This window comes from Lepidothrix coronata, unplaced genomic scaffold (assembly GCF_001604755.1).
Source record: "Lepidothrix coronata isolate B3197 unplaced genomic scaffold, Lepidothrix_coronata-1.0 Scaffold0, whole genome shotgun sequence".
Taxonomy (NCBI): Eukaryota; Metazoa; Chordata; class Aves; order Passeriformes; family Pipridae; genus Lepidothrix; species Lepidothrix coronata.
Genome location: NW_016690180.1, coordinates 5,744,383 through 5,768,530, shown reverse-complemented (window position 1 = coordinate 5,768,530; position 24,148 = coordinate 5,744,383). Strand labels below are relative to the sequence as shown.

General features: G+C 39.4%; 1 protein-coding gene across 2 annotated transcripts; it reads right to left on the bottom strand.

The window, feature by feature from the left end:
* Positions 1–1,824: 1,824 nt before the first annotated feature.
* On the bottom strand, positions 1,825–24,147 carry LONRF1 (LON peptidase N-terminal domain and ring finger 1). Of its 2 annotated transcripts, XM_017807213.1 has the most exons (13): positions 23,443–24,147; positions 17,212–17,330; positions 15,353–15,475; positions 14,600–14,746; positions 13,910–14,147; positions 13,734–13,824; positions 12,787–12,901; positions 12,085–12,206; positions 10,338–10,496; positions 10,065–10,227; positions 9,529–9,681; positions 6,598–6,657; positions 1,825–3,081 (listed from the first exon to the last, which is right to left on the bottom strand). In XM_017807213.1, exons 1-12 carry the CDS (start codon positions 24,038–24,040, stop codon positions 6,625–6,627), a joined length of 2,061 nt encoding a protein of 686 aa, XP_017662702.1. In that variant the 5' UTR covers positions 24,041–24,147; the 3' UTR covers positions 1,825–3,081; positions 6,598–6,624. The 2 variants fall into 2 exon arrangements, with proteins under 2 accessions (XP_017662702.1, XP_017662620.1); XM_017807131.1 differs by lacking the exons at positions 1,825–3,081; positions 6,598–6,657 and adding an exon at positions 6,717–7,980 and having other exon boundaries at positions 23,443–24,055.
* Position 24,148: the final 1 nt, after the last annotated feature.

Sequence of the window (24,148 nt, the reverse complement as noted above, 5' to 3'; positions counted from 1 at the left end):
CTCTCCTACCAAGACAGTGGTATTAACTTTGCCTATTAGAAGAATTAATGGGTGAAAAGACTCCATGCTCTTAGTTTGCTTGGGTAAGTGAACTGGATCATCTTATCTTGTAATCAGACAAGCACCAAAGCCAACAACTCTAAAGGAGATTGCAGCACTTCTTTCTCCTGGTGGCAGTAGTCTGCTAGCTCAGCTACATAACAAAACAATACACAGCCTGAGGGTGAAGTTACACAAGAGGTGAAGGTGTCATTTCCTATTCCTCTCTAGCCAGCACTACACTGGGTGTTGGCTCTGATGGGTAATCAACCTGACAAGCTTATTAGTCACCTGACCACCCTACTACCATGGTGAGACAAACAACTGCAGCCAGCCACTGCTCTCTTCTTCCACCTTACATTGGTGTGCTGTTTTGCTTTTTCTGTACAGTCTTTCCCCCATGTAATAAAAATTAGTAACAGATGATGATTTGAGTATTACACCTGGAATATTCTGTTCAGTCTCTAGTTACCTTTCTCAAATTACTTTCACTCTGATTATACAAACTTCATTTGTAAGATTGTGCCAATTTATCTTGGGCATGAGCATGCAAGTGCTTTAGTTGCCATAGAAATGGTCATTCTTCAGCTTTTGGATGGGGTGGGTTGCTTGTTTTTTTTTTTTGTGCAGTCTGTACTGAACTCTCGGAAGCAAATCCTTGCTTGAGCAGCTGCCTTGCAAAGAAGCACTAAGACAGCAGCCAACATTAACAGTGTGTTGCTGCGATCAGCAGACAAAACCTGCAAAGTCTATCATATCTGCAAGGACTTAATGTAGTTGTCCTAAAGGCCAAAATGTTCAGTGGTTTAGTTCAGCTGGAACTTCTGCACAAAGTTTTTGCTGTGAAATGAACATAATTCCCCTTGATTCAGCATTTCAACTATTACATTGATGCAATAACCTGAAAATTGCTTCAGTCAGAAATTGCTCTTGTAGCCCTTGTGCTTTTTTTGGTCCAATTTTAAAAACAATCCCAACAAATTCTTACTTTAAAAAGTGCTTTTATCTTCACAGAAAGTATTACATAGAGCAGTTACTGAAGTTTATTTGTATTTTGTAAATTGAGTTGGAATATCTGTAATGGAAGTCTAATTTTTGAGCATCCGTTGTGGAACCTAGGACCCTGGATTAGATCATGTCCTAATTAGCAGAGTTGCCTGCTTAACAGTATATGTTCTTTAAAGATATTAGCAAAGAACTTTTTGGACTTAGCAGAGGGAAGTGCTGAGGGCAGAACTTGGTTTACATCCTACATTACTTCAGGTACAGGTGAGTGGCACCTGGTGCTCAGTTTTTATATCACTTTGTTTCCAAAAAAATCCAATCCCCCAAAAAAACATTCAGGAAAATGAGGGGGAAATCAAGTCACAGCTCCCACTGGTTTGTCATCCATCCACAGCTCAAAGGTTAAAGTGCCTATCTGGAAAGACCGAAAGTATGGTTTCAATATCCACTGCCTGGGGGGAGCTGTAAAAGTGAGTTGAAGGCCGAGGATGTGCTTTAGGCTTCTTGGGGATGGCATTAAGGCAGTCTTTGTTTTAAACTAATTCATACTCAAAGAAAAATCATGACTGTTCCCTCACTAGAGTGAGGGAACATTTGGACCTTTTCTCACAGCCCCAGTGATTTCTTTAGCCATGCAACTTAATTGTGAAATAGTGTCGGAAATCTTCAGCCATGTTTTAAAATAAAATCAGAGGTGCCAGTTGCACTGTATTTGGATTGTGTTGCAATTGGCAGGTCATGCATTTTCAGAGCACACTTCTTGTTCAAAACTTCCAAAAGCATACGCATGAGAATGATCAATTTCTGGGCTCAGACAAAAGTAAGGTGTAAAGGTTGTTTGAACAATCAAGACTTGTTTCAAGGTACATACAAGAGGAGAAAGCTTTCAAGTTTCATAAATGGTTGATAAAAAGCAAAATAAAAAAACCCAACACAAACCCTGAATTTCTGGCATAGTTTAATTACCTCTAGAATGATGCTGCAGTTCCAGTTCCCAAATCCCTGTTCCATTTCAGATCTAAGTGTGTGCATTCAAAGCTCCTCACTGTTGCTGTCCAATGGCTCCCTGGGCAAGAGGGACCTAAAGTCACTTAAGCACCCACTGTCCTGCTTTTGCAGAAGCACTTTACGTCTTAACAAGGCAGAACAGCCTGGTACTCATCAAAGCCTTATCAGGATACACAAAGTCCCTCATATACACAAAACATAACCTGCACTCTACTACATGTTAGAACAGACACCCTGGTTATAAGCAATTTGGTTCCCTTTCTGCTGGGGGAAAGGACAAAACTTAACTTTTCCCTTAATTCTTAGAAGAGTGCTTTTACCAACACAGCCATGCAGAGACCTGTAGGAAGGGAAGATCTTAATTTCCCTTTTTACCTCCACACTGTCACAGTTCATTTCCTTAAATAACCACAACAGAGGTTGCCTCTAGAGCTTTGGGTTTCTGCCTCAGGAGTCTTGTAGCAGGCCTCAGACAGGTTCTGTTAACTTTCTTCTGTATGGACATCATGATGACTACGAAATGCCAGTTCAACTAGAGTGGGGAGCTTTCTGCAGGATTTACTTCCTGAAGAGTATACTCTGAGCGTAAAGATCTTAGAAGACTTGTTGTTCCATGTGGAAGGTAAAATTCAAAGCATCTTTTAAGACGGAATGAAGATGTATTTGCATGGAACTTGGTAAAAGAATTAACTGTAACAGCTTTTCTCTCTCCCCTCCTGCTGACAGATGTCATCACCAGTAGGAGGGTATCTTCACAGAAAAACAGTACAGCAAACAAGTTGCCAGAAGCTCAACAGATGCTTGTGAATATCAAGCATCAAGTTCAAGTCTTTTTCAAGGACAGAGCTTTCCACAGAAAAGAACGGGCTGTCCTTCACAGGCACTCATTGCTTCCCAGACTTTGGGACTTCATCTAGCAGGCAGCAGTCGGCTGAAACGTCTGATAAATGGGTCTGATACACTGGCAGGGGAAATAGGAGGGGCTGTGGCAGTCCTCACAAGGAGCCCTCAGTCAGGACTGAGTCAGGTCTGATGCAAGAGGGGGAAAAACAAAAATATAAAAAAAGGATAAAAGAAACATCACCACTCCCCCCTCCCCTTACAGCACTGTTAGGAACAAGGTAGTAGCCCACTTTGCCAAGCCCCTTGTATAGCTCTTTATGCTGATAAAAACATTCCGAGCTGACAGACCAGAAAGTTCTTGAGTGCAAGGAACCAACAGTCACTCAAATAGATAATATAATTAAGTATTTTAAGATGCCAAGCTCCAGAGAATTTCTGTTTGGATTGGAAAGGGACTGTATTTTTCTTAATACAGCACAGCCTCCAGTTTCCCATTACATCATTTCCCTTTTCTAACACACTAAACATCTAGTAAATGGCCAGCTTCCCAGCTAGTACAGGTTCATATTCAGTCTGCTTTAAAAGTTATTTCCAATATAGGACATTCTTCCATCTTATTTACCAAACGAAATCAAACCTCTCAACTAGAAGTGTAACGACTTCTTTAGCAACTGCTTTCTCTCCAACATTCATAACTTTTTGTCCTAGAGAGCCTGCCACATCCTCATAAGCGCTCCTGACTGCAATGAAGCTACATCATACTATCACTAGTGCAATTATTTTTTAAAATCTATGGTGAAATCCCACTATTGGCCTTTGCTTGTAAAAGCAGTCACAGTTATGAGTGTCCAGGAAAGTATAACTTCGCAAAAAAAATCAAGGCTCAGTGAACTCTGTTTTGCTTTGTTTTGATAAATGCTTGAGAATAATTTATATCCTAGCATTGAATGTTTTACAGCTTTGGAGTTTTGGGGGTTTTTTGGTTTTGTTTGGTTGGTTGGGGTTTTTTGTTGTTGTTTTGGTTTGGTTTTTTTTGTTTTGTTTTTAATTTTAGAAAAGCCTATAAATGAGAAGATAATGGGCAGATTTCAGTGTGATACCAAGTGGCATGGATACAATCTTCCTTGTACAGGTATCTCTTATCTACTAAGTGGAGTGACCTTCTTCCCATTATAAATCCAGTTGTAAATAGCCAGGTCTGTACAGTCAAAGTCAGTACTGAAAAAGAAACATTTTAGCCTTGCACAGGTGCAGGCCGGGCAGTTGTGGTTTGTCTACTGCTCAAAGCTCAAGTTTCTCTGAAGCAATTCCCATTCTCTCTGGGAATTGCTGCTGCCCCAATGTCAAGCGAGCGGAGCCTTACACTATGAGGCTCCCTCATGCTGTTGTCCAAAAGACTCAGTTGTGCAGATCAACTCTACCATGTCTCACGTGTATTTATTGTGAGTCTAAAGCAAAATTTGAGTATTTAGTAGATATTTACCCCACCCCACACATACTGAAAGGAATGGGTTAGATCACTTATAAAACCAAAAATATGACAAGCCTTCTAAAGCATCTAGCAACATTTGAATCTGACCTCATCTTTCACGGGGTTCAGAGCAAACACTTCTTCCTAGAGAACTAATGTTCTAGCATAGCTTCAAGTTTCCCCCTGACTGATATCTTACAACTATCTTTGCATACTGTCCTTAAAGAAACTTAGGACCAGTAAAAGGCCCATGGAGAAATGATTTGCTAGAATGACTGTGACAAATATTTGCCAATTGCCAAAAGAAAAGTCAAGTTAGATGGAGAAACGTGAAGTTGCCATTTCATACCAAGAAAGCTGAAGTTTCTAAACATAGAGCTCATTGGTTCTCTCCAAGGGCTCAAAGTTGTTACAGAAAATGACATTTGGTAAGAGTAACGAGACTAGAGGTGAATATTAATCATAAACTAAGAATTTCAGTGAGATCTCTGGCCACAACTTAGCAAAACTGGGAACAGGTCCTTGCCAGAAACATTTGAAAAATACACATCACTTCTGGGCAGACAGTTCTCAGTACAGTGACTCCAAACCCTCATGTTGAAGTTTATGACCTTTCTCATACTAACATACATGCACATCCAATTCACTTATAGCTATTTACGGATCACCAATCTTTTGAGACACATTTAGTTTTGTTCTCACACTTACATAAAGAACATTTCTCCATCAACTTGTCGATCATATGACTGAACAAAGAAAGCAAAATCTTGTAAATAAGGTGCCCCAACAATAACTTGGGGTAGCTTTCGTTGGCTGGTCCAAGGGTGCTGCTCAGCGAAGGGGACCTCCTTTTGTCATGAGAGAAAACGAGAGCTTGACAATTCTCTTGGCTGTTGCTCCTCACCAGGTAAGTCTAATCATTAGAGGTGTTGTACCTTGCCTATACAGCAAGTGAGCTTTCCCCTTTTCCCTATGCCTAGTTCACTTGCATTCTGCTCAGGCCTAATTACACTGATTTTCAACCTTATTATAATAATAAAAGGTGATCAAACTTTATCCTTAGTCAGTTGCTATTTATTGTTTGACAGCTAAAGAACCCTTGCTGTGTGATGGGGGGGATAAAAAAAATAATTGTAAGAATAAGAAAATACTCCCGAAATTCAAAGTATGATGTACAAAGTACAGCATAGTGTCTCTCCAAGATACTTACTGAAAGAACTATGCAAACATTCAGTCAAGCTTGTTTTACTGTCTCATTCTAACTGCACAAAGTGATAAAATCTGGTCCACAAAACATTTACTTAAAAAAATTCCAACTCAAAAAACCTCTTAAAAATCTTTCATCCCCACTCTCAATTTTCTATCATTCCCAAGAGCACATAAAATAATCACGTCTGTGGAATAGCTACCAAAGAGTATGCTTACAACCAGCCTCAATGCAACGTGTGTTAAACACAGTTACTTTCCTTTTTATGTTGTTGTTGTTTCCTTTTAATAATGTTTTACCTTACGTAGTTTATATAATTCCAGAAATAGAACACACTTAGGCACAGGACAGTGCAAGCCAACTGATACTTTATCTGAATTTTTACCTTATTAAAAAGTCATGGGAATGTATAAAAACATTTAGAAACCACATCTTCCAGCAGAGTAGGGAATACAGAATTTCAAAACTCAAGCTCTTGGTAAGAAGAAAAAAAAATTACCACTAGTTTATTTGGGTATTTCCAGCCTGGCTACAGGGACTTTTTGCCACCAAGGTAAAACAATCCTGCCACCTACATTCTTAAGAAGATCATGGTGATGCAAAGATTAAGTTTCTAAAGTTACAACATATGGAACTGGAGAAATAGAGGATTCCATTTCTTCTTTTATTATGCAAATAAAGTGTTCTAAATATTAATCCAGGACTTTATTCGTACCATAAACGGAAAATTTACCCTAGATAGAAAACCACATTAGAAATGATCCAGCAGATTTTGGGCTGCCTGTAATATCTCAAACCTTGGACCCCTGAAGAGAATAAGGCCAGAGCATCTGACTAACAGGTCTGTGAAATACCTCACTGCTCTGCAAAAACAGATTCCCACAATTTCTACGTTTTGCGAAATGCAAACTTCATACCTGATTTAAACAAAATAAATAGAAAAGCAGGCCACCAGCAAAAAACTTGTCTGACCAATAATCAGTCTGAGACAGGTACTATAATCAGAAACAGATTATGTACATACCAGTTACGTCATGAAGTGCTCACAACCTTAATGTAGGTTAAACAGCAGCTTCTGAATGTACTTAAGATCCCAGAATAGAAGCATATGAAAAAAGAAAGTGATTTTTAGTTTCTGATAAAGTTTAAAATATTACAAACTTTTAGCTTTTATTGAAAATTAAATATATTAGCAAAAGCAAGATTTAAGAAATATTTTACAAATGATTTACATACAAGAAAGCCAGTATCAGACATATTCACAAATATGCAAACTTTAATTACAAAAAGTACCTATTGGCAGCATGATGCTAACCTTGCCACTGCAGTGTGCTCTACTATTGATATGAATAAGGCATAGAACTCACATTTGCACCAACTTAAAAAGTTCAAATAAAAACTTTAAGCTTTTGAATCTTGGATGCACAACCCCCAACAGACACACGCACGCACACTCTTAAGATTTCTTCTTCTAAGCTCTACAAACTAAGTGTGTGCTCTGGAAGAACTGCCAGCCTGAAAAGTCCAGTAGAAATGTAACTGGCACTAGCATTTAGATTTCAGTTTCCTCTTCAACATGTACAGGCCTAAGTATGTAAACCATATTCACAGTTTAAGTATTTTTAGACAGAAGTACCTTTTTTTTTTTGCATTTGTTCCTTAAAATAGGCTCCCAGTTCAGCATACAGTTCATAATGTCACCTATTTTGTGATGCATACAATTACAAGAAACTTAAAAATCTGTGCCTCATTCATGGTCAAGATAATTCAACAAGAGTAGTAATATCCAACTGTAACATTCAATACTACATTTCAAATATTTGTGCAAACAGCAAAAGAACAGTTGTATGAGGCAAACATTTGCAAAACCTTTAATACCTCCTCAGTGCTGTAAACTTGGACTGTCAGCCTTAAGTCCTGCACTTCCACAGCTTAAAAAAGTCAGTTGCTAAAATGATCAAGTCTCAAAAAGGTTCTCTTCTACATAGTGCAAATTTTAATGTAGATAATGTGAAAAACATATCTAGCTGGATTGACTTTGTGCAATCGTCAGTGGTCTTCTCTCATAGTTGAAGAAAGTGTGCATTCAAAGAACCACGTGGTTCAGGAAGTGGGGAGGGTGGAGAGGAGAGAAAAAACAGTTCCATTACACTTCTCAAACCAGTACTAAATGTGCAAAGGCAGCAAAAATTCCAGCTGCTACTACAACCAGAACAGAGTAACTTTTCAGGAAGACCCAGGCGGTTAGTCACTTGGACTGGTCTCTAGAAAAATATGTGAGTATATGTTGGATTTTTATCAGACGGTCTTTTAAAGACATCATGGAGAGAACTGACAGCTGGTATCTGGGGTCTACTGGGAGAACAGCTAGAAGCCACCAACACCAAGCAGGACCATTGGGCATTGCCTAAAAATAAAAGATAAGTTGGTTACCCATAACCAATGTTGTATAGTTGACTACCATGAAAACATCAAAAGATAAAGTCATCAATGACCAAGACTGCTTTAAAGTTTGATACTAACTACAGAATTCCAGATCCGTGAGATAAGAAGAGTGCTCAAGGGGTCTCTTCTGATCCCTCCTCAACTGAGAAGTCAAACAAAGTACACTTAAACTAGGCTGGATAAAGCAATTATTTTTAATATAACATAGGAAGCAGAAGCTCACAGCTTCCTTGGGAAAAGATGGTTAGGTATAAGACAGTCACCTAATAACAAACTTCTCTGATAAAAATTAAACCCAATACCTGTCATGCTATTCTTAAGGCTTGAATATTTACGAAGCTTAATATTTTCATTAAAATTATCTTTATTTGATCACCTCCCAATTCCACTCCCTTTTTCATTAGCTCCTACACAGAGCAGCACTACTTAATCACTTTCTTCTAAGCTGTTAAAACATACTCTGTAACTTTTTCCTGTACTTTATTTAATTACCAACACGAAGCATTAGATGTCAGGCCATGAACTGGACATAATACTCCTCAGTAGAGATCTTATCACTGCAGAAAAGATTTATCACCTCGAATGATTTGCAAAAATATTACTAATAGTGGTACACTCCAAGATGATATTTCCTCACTTTCAGCTGTATCACACAGCTTTGATTTGTGTCCTATTATAAATCTCAGGTACACACCAACAGTATTGCTGCCCTACCAGTTACTGCAGTTTTGTACATATATTCCTCTTTCCTAGTATGTTGTTTCCAATCTATTTTTTTATTTAGTTGTTCTAAAATCACTCCTGAATTCATGCACTGGCCTCTAGAGCATCTACAGTCCTCCCAGACTGGTTAATATAGCCTCATAAAAGTGTACAGCAGATGGGTGAGGGACAAGCTCCCATAAGATCCCAATCCACATATAATTCTGCTTTGAAAGTCAAATTTTACATGTTTTTAATTACTTTTCTACAGCCTCCAGTCTCTCAGGATGTTACAAACCTTCGGTAATTGTTGCATTATAACCATTAAAATAGACTGCTGCAGCTAGTTTCTTAAGAAACATTTGTCAAATCCTAGCAGCTGCAGAAGTTTATGGCACTAGCTTAGAAAGGAGGAAAGTGTTATTTGTGATTAACTCTTTGCCTGCATATGGCAGTTTCAGTTTCTTCCCTGACTTTCACAGGGAAGAAAATTCAAGGTTTTTTTCACTTTAAGTTCTAACAGCTTTACACAAACAAACAGTTTAAATGTTACTAGAGTTTAATGTGCTTTCAGTTTACTAGTTTTATTTTTATCTCCACTAGAGTATATCATCTTTTCCTGCAAAAACTGACGACCAGTGACAGAATTGCTTTTTGTTGCTCATCATTAGAGAAACGAGGAGCAAGCCTTATCACCTTTGAAGCTGGGAAAAAAGTGGTGGGGTTTTTTTTTAATGCTTAGCAGTTGTTAACAGGGTTTTTATTTCTGGAAATAAGCACCTAATAATTGATATTATTTGAGTCTCACCTGTATATTTTCCTCCCTGTCAGGCATTGGCCCGAAGTGCTGAAGAATCTGAGTGCGAAATTTGTTCCTTAAGTTTTGGAACCAACTGCAGGCCTGATTGTAAACAAAATTGTGAAGCTCTGTCAATTTCTTTAGTTCTTCTTCATCAGCAACCTATAGGAGGAAAGTTATGAAAATATGATTAGTGATAAAGAAACAAAGAGGTGTTTAAACTAACATCAAAAAACCCATTCAATTTCAACTATATTTAGATACATTTCTTGCTTTCTCCTAAACCTTGATTACCAATGACTGAATAGTAAAGAAATCTTGCAATATTTTTAAAGTTACAGCTTCAAACTACTGCTTTAACAAAAAACTATAGTTTTTTGCTTTATAATAAAAAATTAAGCTAGCTGCCATTTATTCCACGTGCTGGCACTGAATCTTCCAGCGGTCTAGAGACTGAAAAATTTGAAACGGAGCTCTTAAGAACAAATCAAGCAAAAATCTTCATATATTAATACTACTAAATATTTAGACAGCATTCTGGATACCTTAACATCTTCCAAATATTCAATGTCTGCAGTGCAATAACCATCTTTCATCCCTCTCTGTAAAACTCTAAATCTCTTTCCACCAACTGTATCAACAACAGACCGTCCATCAGGTAGAAAATGAACGTTCCTTATTTGCAGCATGCAACCATAATCTGCAAAACTAAAAAAGAGACCTTGTAAGTAATTCAATTACACACTTCTGAAAGGACACTTTTTATAATTAAAAAAGACATAAGAGATGAGAAGCTTAGATTTAGAATGTAAACCTACCCATTTTGAGAATCACTTATGCACATCCCAAACTGTTTAGTTCCAGTTTCCATACTCCTGCGAATCATGAGTCGGTATCTTGGCTCAAATACATGTAGAGGGCAAGGCACAGTAGGATATGCCATAGTGCAAACAAACATGGGAACATTCTTGGTCAAGCTTCAAGAGAACATCAAATGAAATAAGTGGCTTCAAAATCTAAACACTGAGCTATGCCAAGATAAAACATTTTTTTCAGTATGTTTGCTATGTGTGAGGTCATAAAGCATGGGTAGTAACTTTAAAAGTTTAAGCACTTCGTAGAAACTTTCCTAAACACTAAAAACACGTAACAGTGACTCAATACCTATGTACTGATTTGTATACACACTGGACAGTAAGCCTCATAATTATCTAGCTACTGAGTAGAGTATCTAGTCAGTGAACAAAGGGCTCAGTTTTGGGGACAAGAGTGCAAGGTACTTTTTTCCTTTTTGTTTTGAGCCATACAAGCCATTATGCTCTCAGAAACATAGTATTCCTGGAACTAAAAAGATGTAGCAGTAACTACACAGTAGCTACAGTCACCATTTAGACTATTCTCCAGGAGGGACTCCAGATCACAAACGCAAGGAGGGTATACTCTGTACCTTGCAATATGCTTCAGCAGATGTAATTGAAAAACAAAATATTTTTTTCATGCTATTTTATCAGGTATGTATAGTTGATAGGTGACACAAACAAGTTATTATTAAAACATTACCAGGGATTTAATTTTAATACCTTTCAGACTGTAAAAAATAATTCTACTGGATGGATTCTGTTATGTAAGTTGCATGAGCTGCAGTTTTAAATAGTTTTTCAACATTCCTATCTACAATACATAATGCTTTATGTATCTGAAGAACTCTCCCTCGTGAGATAAATACCACAATTACAAAAAAATCCCAACTATTTCTTTTGATCACATCCCTCTTCATGAACTGGTTTGCAAGAAATTCGAGTCTCTAAGACTCTGCAGTCAGTTGAAGAGGACAATTCCATGAACAGCAAAGCTAAAACCAAAGCTCCATGACAGTGCATGCAAAAAGAGGAATGGAAGGGAAAACGTATTTCACAGAATCATTGAATGGCCTGAGTTGGAAGTGACCTTAAAGATCATCTAGTTCCAACCCCTCTGCTGTGGGCAGGGACACCTTCCACTAGACCAGGTTGCTCAGAGCTCCATCCTATCTGGCCCAACCCAACCTAACGGCCTTCTATGGAGTGACTACATCAGTGGACAAGGGAAAGGCTACAGCTGTCATTTATCTGGACTTCCTGTAAAGCTTTTGACATGGTCCCCCACAACATCTGTCTCTCCAAACTGGACAGAGATGGATTTGATGGGTGCACTGTTAGATGGGTAAGAAAGTGGTTGGAATGGTTGCATCAAGAGAATAGTGGCCAATGGCTGAGTCCCAGGGGATATCAGTGACAAGTGGTGGCCCTCAGGCATCCATATGGGGAGCTGCACTGTTTAATATCTTCATTAATCACACAGATGAAGGGATTGAGTGCACCCTCAGCAAATCTGCTTATGACACCAAGTTGAGTGGTGTGGTTGATAGATCTGAAGGATGGGATGCCACCCAGAAGGACCTGGACAAGCTTCAAACTCCTTCTTGCATCCATAATATACCATTATTAATAACCACAAAAATAAGAAAACATTTCTATAAAGGATTTCCATACTAATTTCTCAAGTTTCTCAAGACAGCAAGCTTACTTGGAGTGTTCAGCAGTTTCTTCAGCATGAATTCTTTTTCTCTCATATAATTCGTCAGACAAATATTTCATTATTAATTCCTCCAGCAGTTCTGTGATACTGTATTTTCTGCTTGCAAGGTACTGTAAGCAATTTCAAAAAACACATTAATATTTCCTTTCATATATATTAAAAAAAATTTCAGAAAATGCAGCTTTTATTTAAAAATATGATCTGTGACGTGTCTTAAAACCCATGAAAACTTACAGCTCTGAAGTTCTTATGTTTCATTGCTTAACACCTAAGGATACTCCAATATTTGAAAATTAGATTCTCTTTGTGAGTTCTTAGTGTCTGACACATTTAGTGTCTAACTTGATTTGTAGTTCTGTGCTTACCAGAGACAGAACTGTTTTCCTAGGATATACAGACATACAAACAAGGGAAGTGTACAGAAATCACAGAGAGGTTTAACCGAATACTTACCAAAGTTTATGAATACGTAGGATTTAATTACACCAGTAAAGTAGATGGTCACAGAAACATAAAACCCCTAAGACCCTGAGGCAAATCTAATCAACTTGTATTGAAAAAATTTGTCTCAAGTTTTTCCATTCTAGCAGCAATCCAAAAGCCAAGCAAAACCAAGTTATTGGGTTCAAGTGAAGCAGCCTTTAAAATTATACAATATTTGTATTTGTAAGCTTTACTGAGAAACAATACCTCTTTCAAGCTCTCCTTACAGAGTGGACACTGTGGAGCATGATCTAAACATCGTTCCAAACAACCTTTGCAAAAAGTATGTCCACAAGGGGTTGTAACTGGCTCAAAGAATAGCCTGAAACAAAATTATTAGAATTTAGATCCTATGGCCAGTGTGTCTTTTGCTAAAAGAGTCAATGATTAACCTCTTTAAAAGACTAGGTATACTACAATAAAGCAGAGAAAAATTAATTCCATGTCTCCTTATTCTACTTTTTCCTCTATACTGCAGTTTGTTTCCATTTACTTCATCACCCATTTTTTTGTTTTCTGATGAATCTGGACACATTCCAGCACTTTAGGTACCTAAACATTTATCCCAAAACACAAAGTTTTTGGTCTCGCTAGAGATTCAGAATACACGAAATGGAGTGATTCTTTGAGAAGCTAAGTTGTTTTACATAGCAGTATTACATACTAGTAACATAACTATGGATAGTTTAGTATACACCATATGTTTTACAGAATTTAATCTGAAAAGCAAGACAATTCAATAAGAGGTTTCAAATACAACTTCAGCTACATTTAAGTAAACTAACATTCTAAAGCATCTACATCTCCCAGACAAATACAAGGATCACAGGCAATGCTTCTGAGAATTAGCCTTTCCAAAACAATACTTTTATTGACTCAAAAACCCTCTAACATTTAGCAACAAAAGACCCTGTACTTTTACGGTTACCAGTTAACAATGCCAAGTTTAATTTAGAAGGCGACTTGATTAAAATAGTCCTATAGTATACAGTGCTGTAGCAGGTGACATTTAAATAAACACTTAATTTCAGGGATAGAGAAAAGGTGCAATTATTGACTGATAGCAGAATTCATAACAACCTACAATTCATACACGTAACAGATACGTGCCAAGCATCTGTAACAGAAATACTGCATCAAGGACAAAATCTTACCTCATACATAGAGAGCACTCAAAATCTGATACATCAATCAAATCCCCTGGAATTGTTCCAAAGGCCAGTGTCACATCCCTTTTTGTACTTTCTAAAGAAAAGCAAGACAAAATACTCCTTCAAAGAAAGGCACAAGGCAGTAAATACTTTAAATTTCAAAGTAAGTGACTGTTTACCTCCTTGCTTTTTGTGTTTGTTTCTTCCATCTTCACATACAACTGTATCCTGTTCTGAAAAGGAAAGCTTTCTTTTTAACAAAGCACTTTTTCCTTGGCCAGAGAGAAGAGGTTCAGAAGACACTCTCTTTAAGCCATCTTCCTTGGCAAGGTCTTTTGTTGAATTAAGAGCATGGGCAGACTGTGCACGATTTAAGCCTCCACTGACAGGCTTCCGTACATCTGATCCTCCTGAACTCTGTAATAGTGAGATGAACTGAACTGTATTTTAAGAGTAACACAAATCTAGGTATGTAAGATGTGACCACGCAAAGATATATAAGCCAAACTGATACCCACAGTTAGTTCATTAGTTAACTAGAGACACTTGTAAGTCAAGACAGTACTCAAATTGGCTTAGCATTACCAATTTAACAATCTTCATCTGCTTCAAAGAGAAGAAAAATTGTATTTCTCTTTATTTTGAAGTCCCTAATATCAAACTTAAGTACTACTTTATTACTTGTTCCAGCTCACTAAAATGAGGAGTTTTAACACTACAAATAAAAATACATTCCTCCCAAATCATGATTCTTTTTCTCCAATTCAATCACAGAAAGTCAGTATTTACACTGGAAAGTATCAGGGTATCAGCACATCCAATGTTTGCATATCAGTCAACAACAAAAGTTATCCTAGAATTTTTGTTACCTGCTGAGGACAAAACTGTAAGTTGCAGTAAGATGCAGTCACCTCAGAACCAAGCAGAAAAGGTTTATTTCGAATATGGATTGAATTCCAAGCAGATTCCTTCAGACTCTCACCTAGCTTCTCTGGTGACAAAACATCACACAATGTCTAGAAAAAATAGCTAAATGTCAATAATAAAGAAAAATAATCTAGACATACCTTTGTTATAAAACTACATACCAAAAATAAGAAGTAAATCTCTATGAAGTTATCCTCATAAATAGATCTTTATTTAAGCAGTAACTGAGAAAGCAGAGTTGAAAACAAGCAGAAACCTACATACATACACTGATAAAAAGAAATTCACCTAGAAATCTTTTCCACTACAAGCTAGTGAGCTCTTCGAACAGAGTTATACATTATCAATTCAGTAATATTCCTTTTTTTTATTATAAATTTTTGTTATCAAAGAAAAACTGTTGTGCTCTGGGCACAAAAGATTTTGACTTAGAAAATTTAACACGCTGCCTACTTTGCAGTTTTCTAGATATTCATATAGTAACTTCAAAAGCATATGTACTTTTAAACATGTATTTAAAATGCCTACACTGGGAATATCTCTTCAGCGTAGTATGATTTAAGATATATCTTAAAAGTAATCTGCCATCCAAGCCGTCTCTGTATGTAATGAACATTTTAGATGCTCAAAGTCTACCACAATGGGAGCTTTATAAAGGAATCAAACCAGAGATAGGAATCCAGTATCATGAATACCTTTTCTACTTCTAGCTTGGCTGGAAGAAAGTCCTCATCAAGGGCTAAGCACTGTAGAAACAGCTGTAAGGCATCACCTACAAAGCCAGAGTCTTGCAGCACTTTTCCTTTCCGGAAGTAGACCTGAGAAACAGATACCACGAAGACATTTTTAGAGAGTATGTTGAACTGCAGTACTGATCTTACAGGCATTGCAACAGTTAGAGTTAGAACCTGCCGCGACAAAAAGAATGTAGCTCTTCAACAGTGCACAGTGTGGATAATCCATATGCCCTGTCTAACATACATATGCTAGTGTTTGAAAAGAGTCATGGAATAGCCTGGTGTTAGTCTTCTTCCAGTTAATTTGCTTTGCCTTATACAAAAGGGTTAAAAACCTGACTAGTGCTTAATGCACAAAAGGCCTTAGTTTCCCTCATCTGGGACCCTCTGGAGAGGAAGAAGGGGGACAAGAAATGCAAATTATTACACAAATTACACAACCTCACATAAGAGCTTACAGGATACCCTTTTTTGCCTCTCTTTCATTAAAAGCCTTATGCTTCCAGCATGCAGGAAAAGATGGACTACAAACAAAACAACCCACACAACTGTGCATCCCTTACGTTCATCTCAATCTACATTCTTAACACAAAACATTCTTAACACAAAACAATGCATTTTTGGAGTTGCTTCCTCCAACTATATTTTATTCTTGAGCACTAGATAGCAACAGGAAAAAAAAAATCTGTATATTATTTGGTCTGAAAAAAAAGGTGGAAGAAAAACTACTGAATTTTGCTAAACTTAGTTGTAACTAGATGATGTTGAGACTAAGAACTTATCTCAGTTTTTAAAAGTTGCACTGGCAGTAATATAAATAGCTAGATAAAACAAACAGTTATCTAATAAAAGTTAGTTAAAACAACAATATCTATCTGTACACGAGAATTTGAATAATGGGCCAGAAACTAAACTTCAAAAACAAACAAACAAACAAAAACTCCAACCAAACAACAAACAAACAAACCCCAGAGTGCAGTTTCTACAGGATGACTGACAGTATGCACAGTAGCATCTGTTCAACAAGACTGTGAGATGAGGGCATGCATGCTCTTTGATGGATTTGGGCAGTTTCAATTAAGATGTATTCTGAAGAAGGGAAGCATGCTAATCCTCCTCTTACAGTTAATTTTCCTTCAGAGATAAGGATTGTTATAGGAATCCATCCATCAAACCAAGCTCAGTTAAACAAAGTGAGGCTTCTTTCCAAACATACAGAAAAAAGTAGACAATGCTACCAAAACTGAGAGGTGAAAAGCAGGAGGGCTTTATGAATTTGCAGTGGCAACTGAACTGCTGAACACAGGACAAACCAAGACAGCAGCAATGTCCCCTCATGTGGCAAGATCTTGCTGCTCCTGCTGCGCTCAGTTTAGACAGTGCTACAACATGCAGCATCGTAAGGGTTCTGAAGACCACTGACTCCCCAGCTGCCTGGACTATTTGCAAAGCTCAGTGCCCACTGAGATTCTTTGGGCTTTTTGAAGAAAAACTTCCAAGAAAAGCATCCTTCTGTTAACAAAAATTAACAGATAAACAAAACAAGCCCCAAACCCCAGCTGTTACTGATTACATCACCATAAACCATCCCAACTCTAAGTATATTTATCAACCAGCCCTAACCTGCCATACTCATCAGTAGCTTGTCTCATACAAGTTAACTATTTTTCAATGTGCCTTTTAGCATTTTGCACGTCTCACAAAATAACATTTAAATAAGCTGACGCAGGTTTTTAAACAATTCAAGTATAATTTAGAATTTATTAATTTTATAGACAAACACAGTATTGGAAAATGACGAGCTCATACCAACTTACCTCTGGCCAATTTGGCATTTTAGAAATAACAAAATTTAGCTCTTCTATGGCTGTTTTATATTCTTGGAGGCCAACATATGACTCAGCTCTGTAAATCCTAAGCATCAAGTCACTGGAATCTGAAGACAGAAATTAGGTAACATTTTTAAAAAATCAGAAATTTGTAATTAGATTTGCTTTCATAGTGATATCACATAATTACAGTTTTTTGTACAATACTTCCAAAATTACTGGAGTACATTCTCCCCTAACCCCTAGTGTTTGGGTAATAGAAGGGGCAGTAATTCCAGGTTCATGTCTTTTAAGCTAAGGATCAAATTTTGGATCCTCTAATGTATATTGCAGCAACAAGAAAATATATTTTCAAATATCAGAAAGGCTGACAAAGTACTGCTCTGCACTACTGTGACAACAAAAACTGCAGACCAAGTCAACTTTACCTTTACAGTACATCTAATCAAAACCACAGGAATCTGGGAATTCAGCACATTTGTATTAAAAGCCTAAGCATTACACAGTTTACTTTCAAATGCCCAAGTTTTGCTGTAGACTGTAATTTGTTTTTATAATGCCCAATCCCCTCCAACTACGGCTGGAGATACAGATGCCGCTTTCCCAGTACTATCCATTTAGGAAGTACCAGAAGTAGGTTTTATCACTATGTGATCAAAAGAGACAGCCAATACCAGAGAGCCTTTAACACCAGCTGGCAGCCCTGTTGAAAGGAGCTGCGCTAATGGAACTTCTACAATGGGGAAATGTGTTCAGTATGGACAAGTTCTCATGTCCAACATACAGCATTTTGCACTTTCAGTACAGCAACCTCCAAATGGGAAGCACACCCATCTCCATGCCACTAAAACTATGGTTTTGTAACACAACTAAGTGCAGTTGTTGCTTAGAAAATATGCCAGCACACTACTTTGTTATTGATTGTTTTTAAAAATGCACCTGTTTTTCACTGAGTGAGATAAACAAGCCAAACCTTGGTCTACTGTAAACAATATTAAAATCAAATAGTCCTTGAAGTTTGTTTCAACAAGGCTTTCCTGGGAGGTGATCATTTCAATTTGATATTCTATCTTAGCCTATTCTAAATGTCTAGTATAAACTTTCATAAATTTCCAGCATTAGCCTGTTTTACATTTAAAAGTCACCCTGGTCAATGTTCCCATATATTCCACCACATCACTTTGTATCTAGATCCACAGTGCTACATGTAAAAAGATCTCAATGGAAGAGAAAGGGTTAAGAAAAAAAATCACAGAAGAATTCACAGCTGAAAATAAAGTTTCTTCCTTAACTGTCTTTGGAGTTGTCAGTTTCCCTTGAAATATAAATATTGCCAAACCTGCTTTGTTTCATTTTTATTTTAGACATAATAAAATGTTTGTTTTAACAGAAGTCTGGGAAACTCTCTAACTCAAACACTAATTCTGCAAGCAGAACAACTCTGAGGCCTGGTTTCCTGTGGCTTTGTGTTTTGTGACTGCTATAGCCTAGGAAGGTAAGAGCTCAGATCACACTCTTCAGATAGTTTTTTATGTGTATTTGGCCCTGGTGTCCAGCAGAGTTAGTATCAAACCAAATTTCTTTCTTCAAAGGTAGCAGTAAGTGCAGGTCTTTGTTCCCTGATAAGCTGCCTATTTGTACAGAATCAGAGGAAGCGCATCTTTTTCAGACTTTCAAGTGTAGAACATGACCTGAGGGATTCCAATCCTTTTTTCCTAGGGGAAGAATGAGGGGTGGTTTGAAGATAAAAATGTGAGTTCAAGTTTACAGCAGGTGGACATTTTATACACTTCCTTTTCAAAGACAAATGCGTGATTCCAACTGAACTGGTACAAAACAAAGACTAAACCAAGGAGTTTAGCTGGAACCCCAACTCGCTGCTGAACATAAAAACACTGCCACTGAATGATCAATACATATAACAAACTGGAGCTAAATATCTCCAAGAAAAAAAAGCCAGATGAGTACAAGTCGTGTTCCTCAGGGCTTGGTATTGGGGCCAGTCCTTTTAATGTCTTCATCAATGATCTGGACAAGGGGATCAACTGCACCCTCAGTCAGTTTGTAGACAACACTAAGTTGGGTGGGAGTATTGATTTACTGGAGGGCAGAAAGGCTCTGCAGAGAGATTTGGACAGGCTGGATCGATGGGCCAAGGCTACTGGTATGAGATTCATCCAGGTAAAGTGCTGAGCCCTGCACTTAGACAACAACAACTCCATGCAGAGCTACAAGCTTTGGGAAGAGTGGTTGGAAAGCTGCCCAGTGGAAAAGGACATGGGGGCGCTGTTTGACAGTTGGCTGACCATGAGCCAGCAGTGTGCCCAGGTGGCCAAGAAAGCCAATGGCATCCTGGACTGTATCAGAAATAGTGTGGGCAGCAGGTTGTGATCGTTCCTGTGTACTCAGCCTCGGTGAGGCCACAGTTTGAAACATGTTCAGTTTTGGGGTCCTCACTGCAAGAAAGGCATTGAGGGTCTGGAGTGTGTCCAGAGATGGGCAACAAAGTTGGTGAAGGGTCTGGAGCATAAGTCTTATGAAGAGCGACTGAGTTTAACCTGGAGAAAAGGAGGCTCAGGAGGGACTTTATTGCTCTCTGCAACTATCTGAAAGGAGGGTGTAGCAAGGTGGGGGCTGGCCTGTTTCTTCTCCCAGGTAACATTGACAAAATGAGAGGAAACAGTGTCAAGTTGCACCAAGGGACTTTTAGTTTGGCTATCCGGAAAAATTTCTTCACCAAAAGGGCTGTCAAGCACTGAAACAGGCTGCCCAGGGCAGTGGTGGAGTCACCATCCCTGGAGGGATTTAAAAGACATGCAGATGTGGCACTTTAGGGACATGGTTTAGTGTGGACTTGGTAGTGCTGGGTTAACGCTTGGACTTCATTATCTGAAAGGTCAATTCTAACAATTTCAACCTAAACAATTCTCTGGTTCTATCTAAATTTATATATCCAATTTTGTAAACATGATTTAATTTTTAGGCTTTGTAACCATGATAAAAACATTTCACAATGTTTCGGCATATATTTTAATGTTTGCCACCCAAAGAGAGGATGCAAACTAATTTCAAATCTCTCGACCAAAGACTAAACAGGAGAAACACAACTAGTGCTTGAATTTCAATTTCAGTAACCAAATATATTGTAAATCCCGAAATGCCTCACTTTAGCATACCTGAAGACAAACGATTTTAATGAAAAGAAGACACTAAGTACTTGTAGGGTAGAACTGTATTACTTGTTATTATTACATTAATAGGAAAGTGTAAAGAGATGTACACACAAAAACTCACTCAATATGCATTCTTGGTTTTAATATTATTTCCAAAGCATCTGCTCCTGGCTAATGTCAGTATAAACTTACCAACAAATGGACTACCTCTGGTGGATCCTGTCTGCTTTTTATATGGTTCTTAATAATATACCAAATTATTCAAAATAAAAGACATGCACATCACAACCACTATGTAGAAAAACTTTAGGACACAGTATTTATTAACACAGTACTACAGGATCACCCTAACTATCAGGGTTGGAACACACAACCCATAAGAAGAGGCTGAGAGAACTGGGTTTGTTTAGCAGAAAACAATTCCCGAAGGCATGAGGAGAACACAACAGCTTTTCAGAATCCAAAAGTGGGTTACCTAGAGGACTCTGAAGTGCACAGTGGAAAAACAAGAGACAATGGTTATAAACTGAAATAGACTTGAAATAAGGAGAAAAATTTTCACTATGAGGATAATTAACCTCTGAGCAGGTTGCCCAGAGAGGCTGTGGAATCTTCAGCCTGTAGGTTTTCATGATTCAATACAAAAACTCAAAAAACTTAAGCACGCTACTCCGATCTCAGTATTTGTTCTGCTTTGAACAGGAGACTGATTGCTCAACAGACCTCCTGAGCCCACTCCAGCAGGAACAAGTCTGAGATTCAGACCAAACTCAAGCCCATTAGCTGCGTTTTTCAGGACGCTTGATTAAAGGCAAGCGGTACTTGTATTTTAATTCAATATACTTCCTTTAATTAAACTATTTTGTTTCCAACCCTGCAAGGAATATTTTAACCATATGAATATGTTAACATTACTCATGTTTTTCAAAAGTCACTTCTGTACCATGGGAAACAGGTCTCTTTCAAATGTTTCAAGAAATGTAGAAGAGTTATGAAAGATACCTTTTTGAGTAAACTTTTAGCATCAATGCCTTATTTAAGACATCAGATTTATGTTTATCTTAATTTTTTGACTATTTGCATTAAAAAGAAATAGATGAAGCAGCAGTAAGGAAACAGTGAAACAGAACATAAACGATTTTAAACATTAATACATTTCTTAAGCCACATCTTTGCAATCTCTAAGTTTTTTCAAGATTCATGTTCTGGAGGAAGATTGAAAGTGTATCAGCAGCTATTAATTTGTTATCTGTTGGCCTGAAATCACCTTTGACTTGTAGTTGTGAGTCCACATCTCTAAATTCACATTTAATGTATGTCTGCACTCTGACTCCTGAAGTCCTTTAATATCATTACCAGAATATATGGAATACTGATAGTTCTCAGGAGGGGAGATACAGGAAAGAATTGTACAACAGATCTTAAACTGAGCTTCTAGCACTTAATTCTAGCACGTGTACTGAATTTAAATGATAAAATTTTGATTAAGCTTCACAGCTGGTAACTGTTCTTACATTTTAAACCCATTTTAAAGCCAAAATTAAAGATACAGATTCACATAAAAAGGAATCAAAATTCTTTCCCCACAGTTATCTATATAATATTGCTAAATCCATAAAAGAAATAGTAACAAAAACTGTATAATTAATTGCCTCTTTTATTCTTTCAAAGCAATGCTGAAACATGAAGCAGGACCCCTGTAAACATTTGAGATCAATAATGGATTCATCAGTTTTACCCTGAAGGCCACTGAGCGACCTCTATGACTCAATGCTGAACTTCAGGAAAGAAGTCTGCATCTTATAGTTCCAAGATTTAAAATAGATCAGCCATTTTCTCAGGTCACATCCATCCTATATCCTGCACTTTAGAAACACCCTGGCAAATAGACTTGGTGGTCAGAAGTGAACCTCTTTAAATCAGGTTGCCAAAAAGCATATAAAATAGATCTTCGATTTAATCTCACTGACATTAGGAACAGCTTATTCTGGAACTAGATCTAATGTATCTCCCCAGAACAGATTGGAAGGATTAGACTTATGCAAGCTTTTGGGTTTTTTCCCTCCGCTGCAGACAACTGTATAAACGTAATATGATTAACCTGTAAAAATATTAATTCTTAAATTAACGAACAGGAAAAAAACCGGCTACAAATCAAAATGGAACCCCTCAGGTCACCAGGTGATAAAATTCAGTCGAATAAAAACAACAGAGAAATCTGTCACTGGATCCATCTAGGTGTATTAATCACACAAATTTGACTCCCTCTACAAAGACTAAACTCTGAAAAACTGACGGTATCTCAAATGTCCATGGCACCAGACACATATATTGTGACGGATATAGGATAGCCTAAAAGCATGCCTCTACCTTCCCTCTTTGCACCCTCTTCCAACACTATATAAAACTCCAACCACACCCACCTATGATGTCACTGCCATTACACAACCTGTCCCCCTCCATGCCTGTCTGCTTATGCAACTGGGCCCGGCCTGCTGGGAATTGTCTTGGTGACACTTAAGACTGAAAATAGGTCTCTCTCTCAGGAAACAAGGTTAAATACACCAACTGCATTTCCCTTGACCGCGCACAGCGATTACCAAACACAAAACGAAGCTGAGCCCACAAGCTCCTCTGTAAACAAGTCCCACACAAGCGTGCGGGGGGAGGCACGAAGCAGCGCATGTGGGACGCTCCCCCTCACCTCCGGAGTAAGTGCGAGTAAGCGTACCCCACTGCCAGGCCGGGCGCTCGACCAAGGACCGACCAGCTACGCGTGCCCTCCACTCCGCTCTCCCAATGGAGAGGCTCCTCGAATTCCCTCAAACTCGAGAAAACTTCGGACGTTTTTTACCGGCCCGTTTAGGTCCATGACGGACTCGAAGCAGGGGAGGGAGGGCACACCCACGTATTCCACTACACTCCCAGCCCCCCTGAGCCTGCCGTGCCCAGCCACCAGCCCGTCCTGGTCCCGCCGAGACACGGGCGGAACTTCGCGGCTCCGGCGGGCGGAGGAAGGGAGCGCTCCCCTCCCCTCCAGCCTTACCTGCTCGCAGGGCCTGGCTGGCGGCGCCCAGCGCCTCTCGGAAGCGGCCCTGGGCCAGCAGCTCCTCCAGCCGGCTCCCGGCCCTCGCCCTCTCGCACTCGCCCGGGAACCACTTCTCCGCCAGCCGGTTGAGGACAACGCTGGTGCGCATCGGGGCCGCGGCCGTGCTGGTGCCCCCCGCCGGCAGCAGCCAGTCCCGGCAGCGGCGGCAGCGGGCCCGCAGCTCCCTGCGGAGGCAGCGGCGGCAGTAGGTGTGCCCGCACGGGACGGTCACCGGCTCGCCCAGGAACCTCCCGCAGCCGCAGCAGCGCAGCGGCCCCTCGGCCTCGCGCTCCCTGCCCCGGCCCGGCCCCTGCCGCAGGCGGTAGTTCAGCACCAGGCAGTCCACGAGGGTCCCGAGACGCTGCGCTCCGCCGAGGGGGCCGAGGCACAGCGACGCCAGGGACGCGCCCACCGCTTCCTTCAGGCGGCTCGCGGGCACCAGTCGCGCCAGCAGCAGCTCCCGCTCCCCGTCCGCCCCCTCGCCAGGGCCCCCGCTGCCGCCCGGCTCCGGCGGCAGCTCCGAGCCCACAGCGACGGCGGGAGACGACGCTGCCATCGGCTGCGCGGCTGCGGCGAAGGGGGTGTGGCGCTCCCGCTCCGGACGCCGGGATCGGCTCCGGGCTGGGCGCGGGCGGGGGGCGGGAGGAGGCGGGAGGAGGTTACA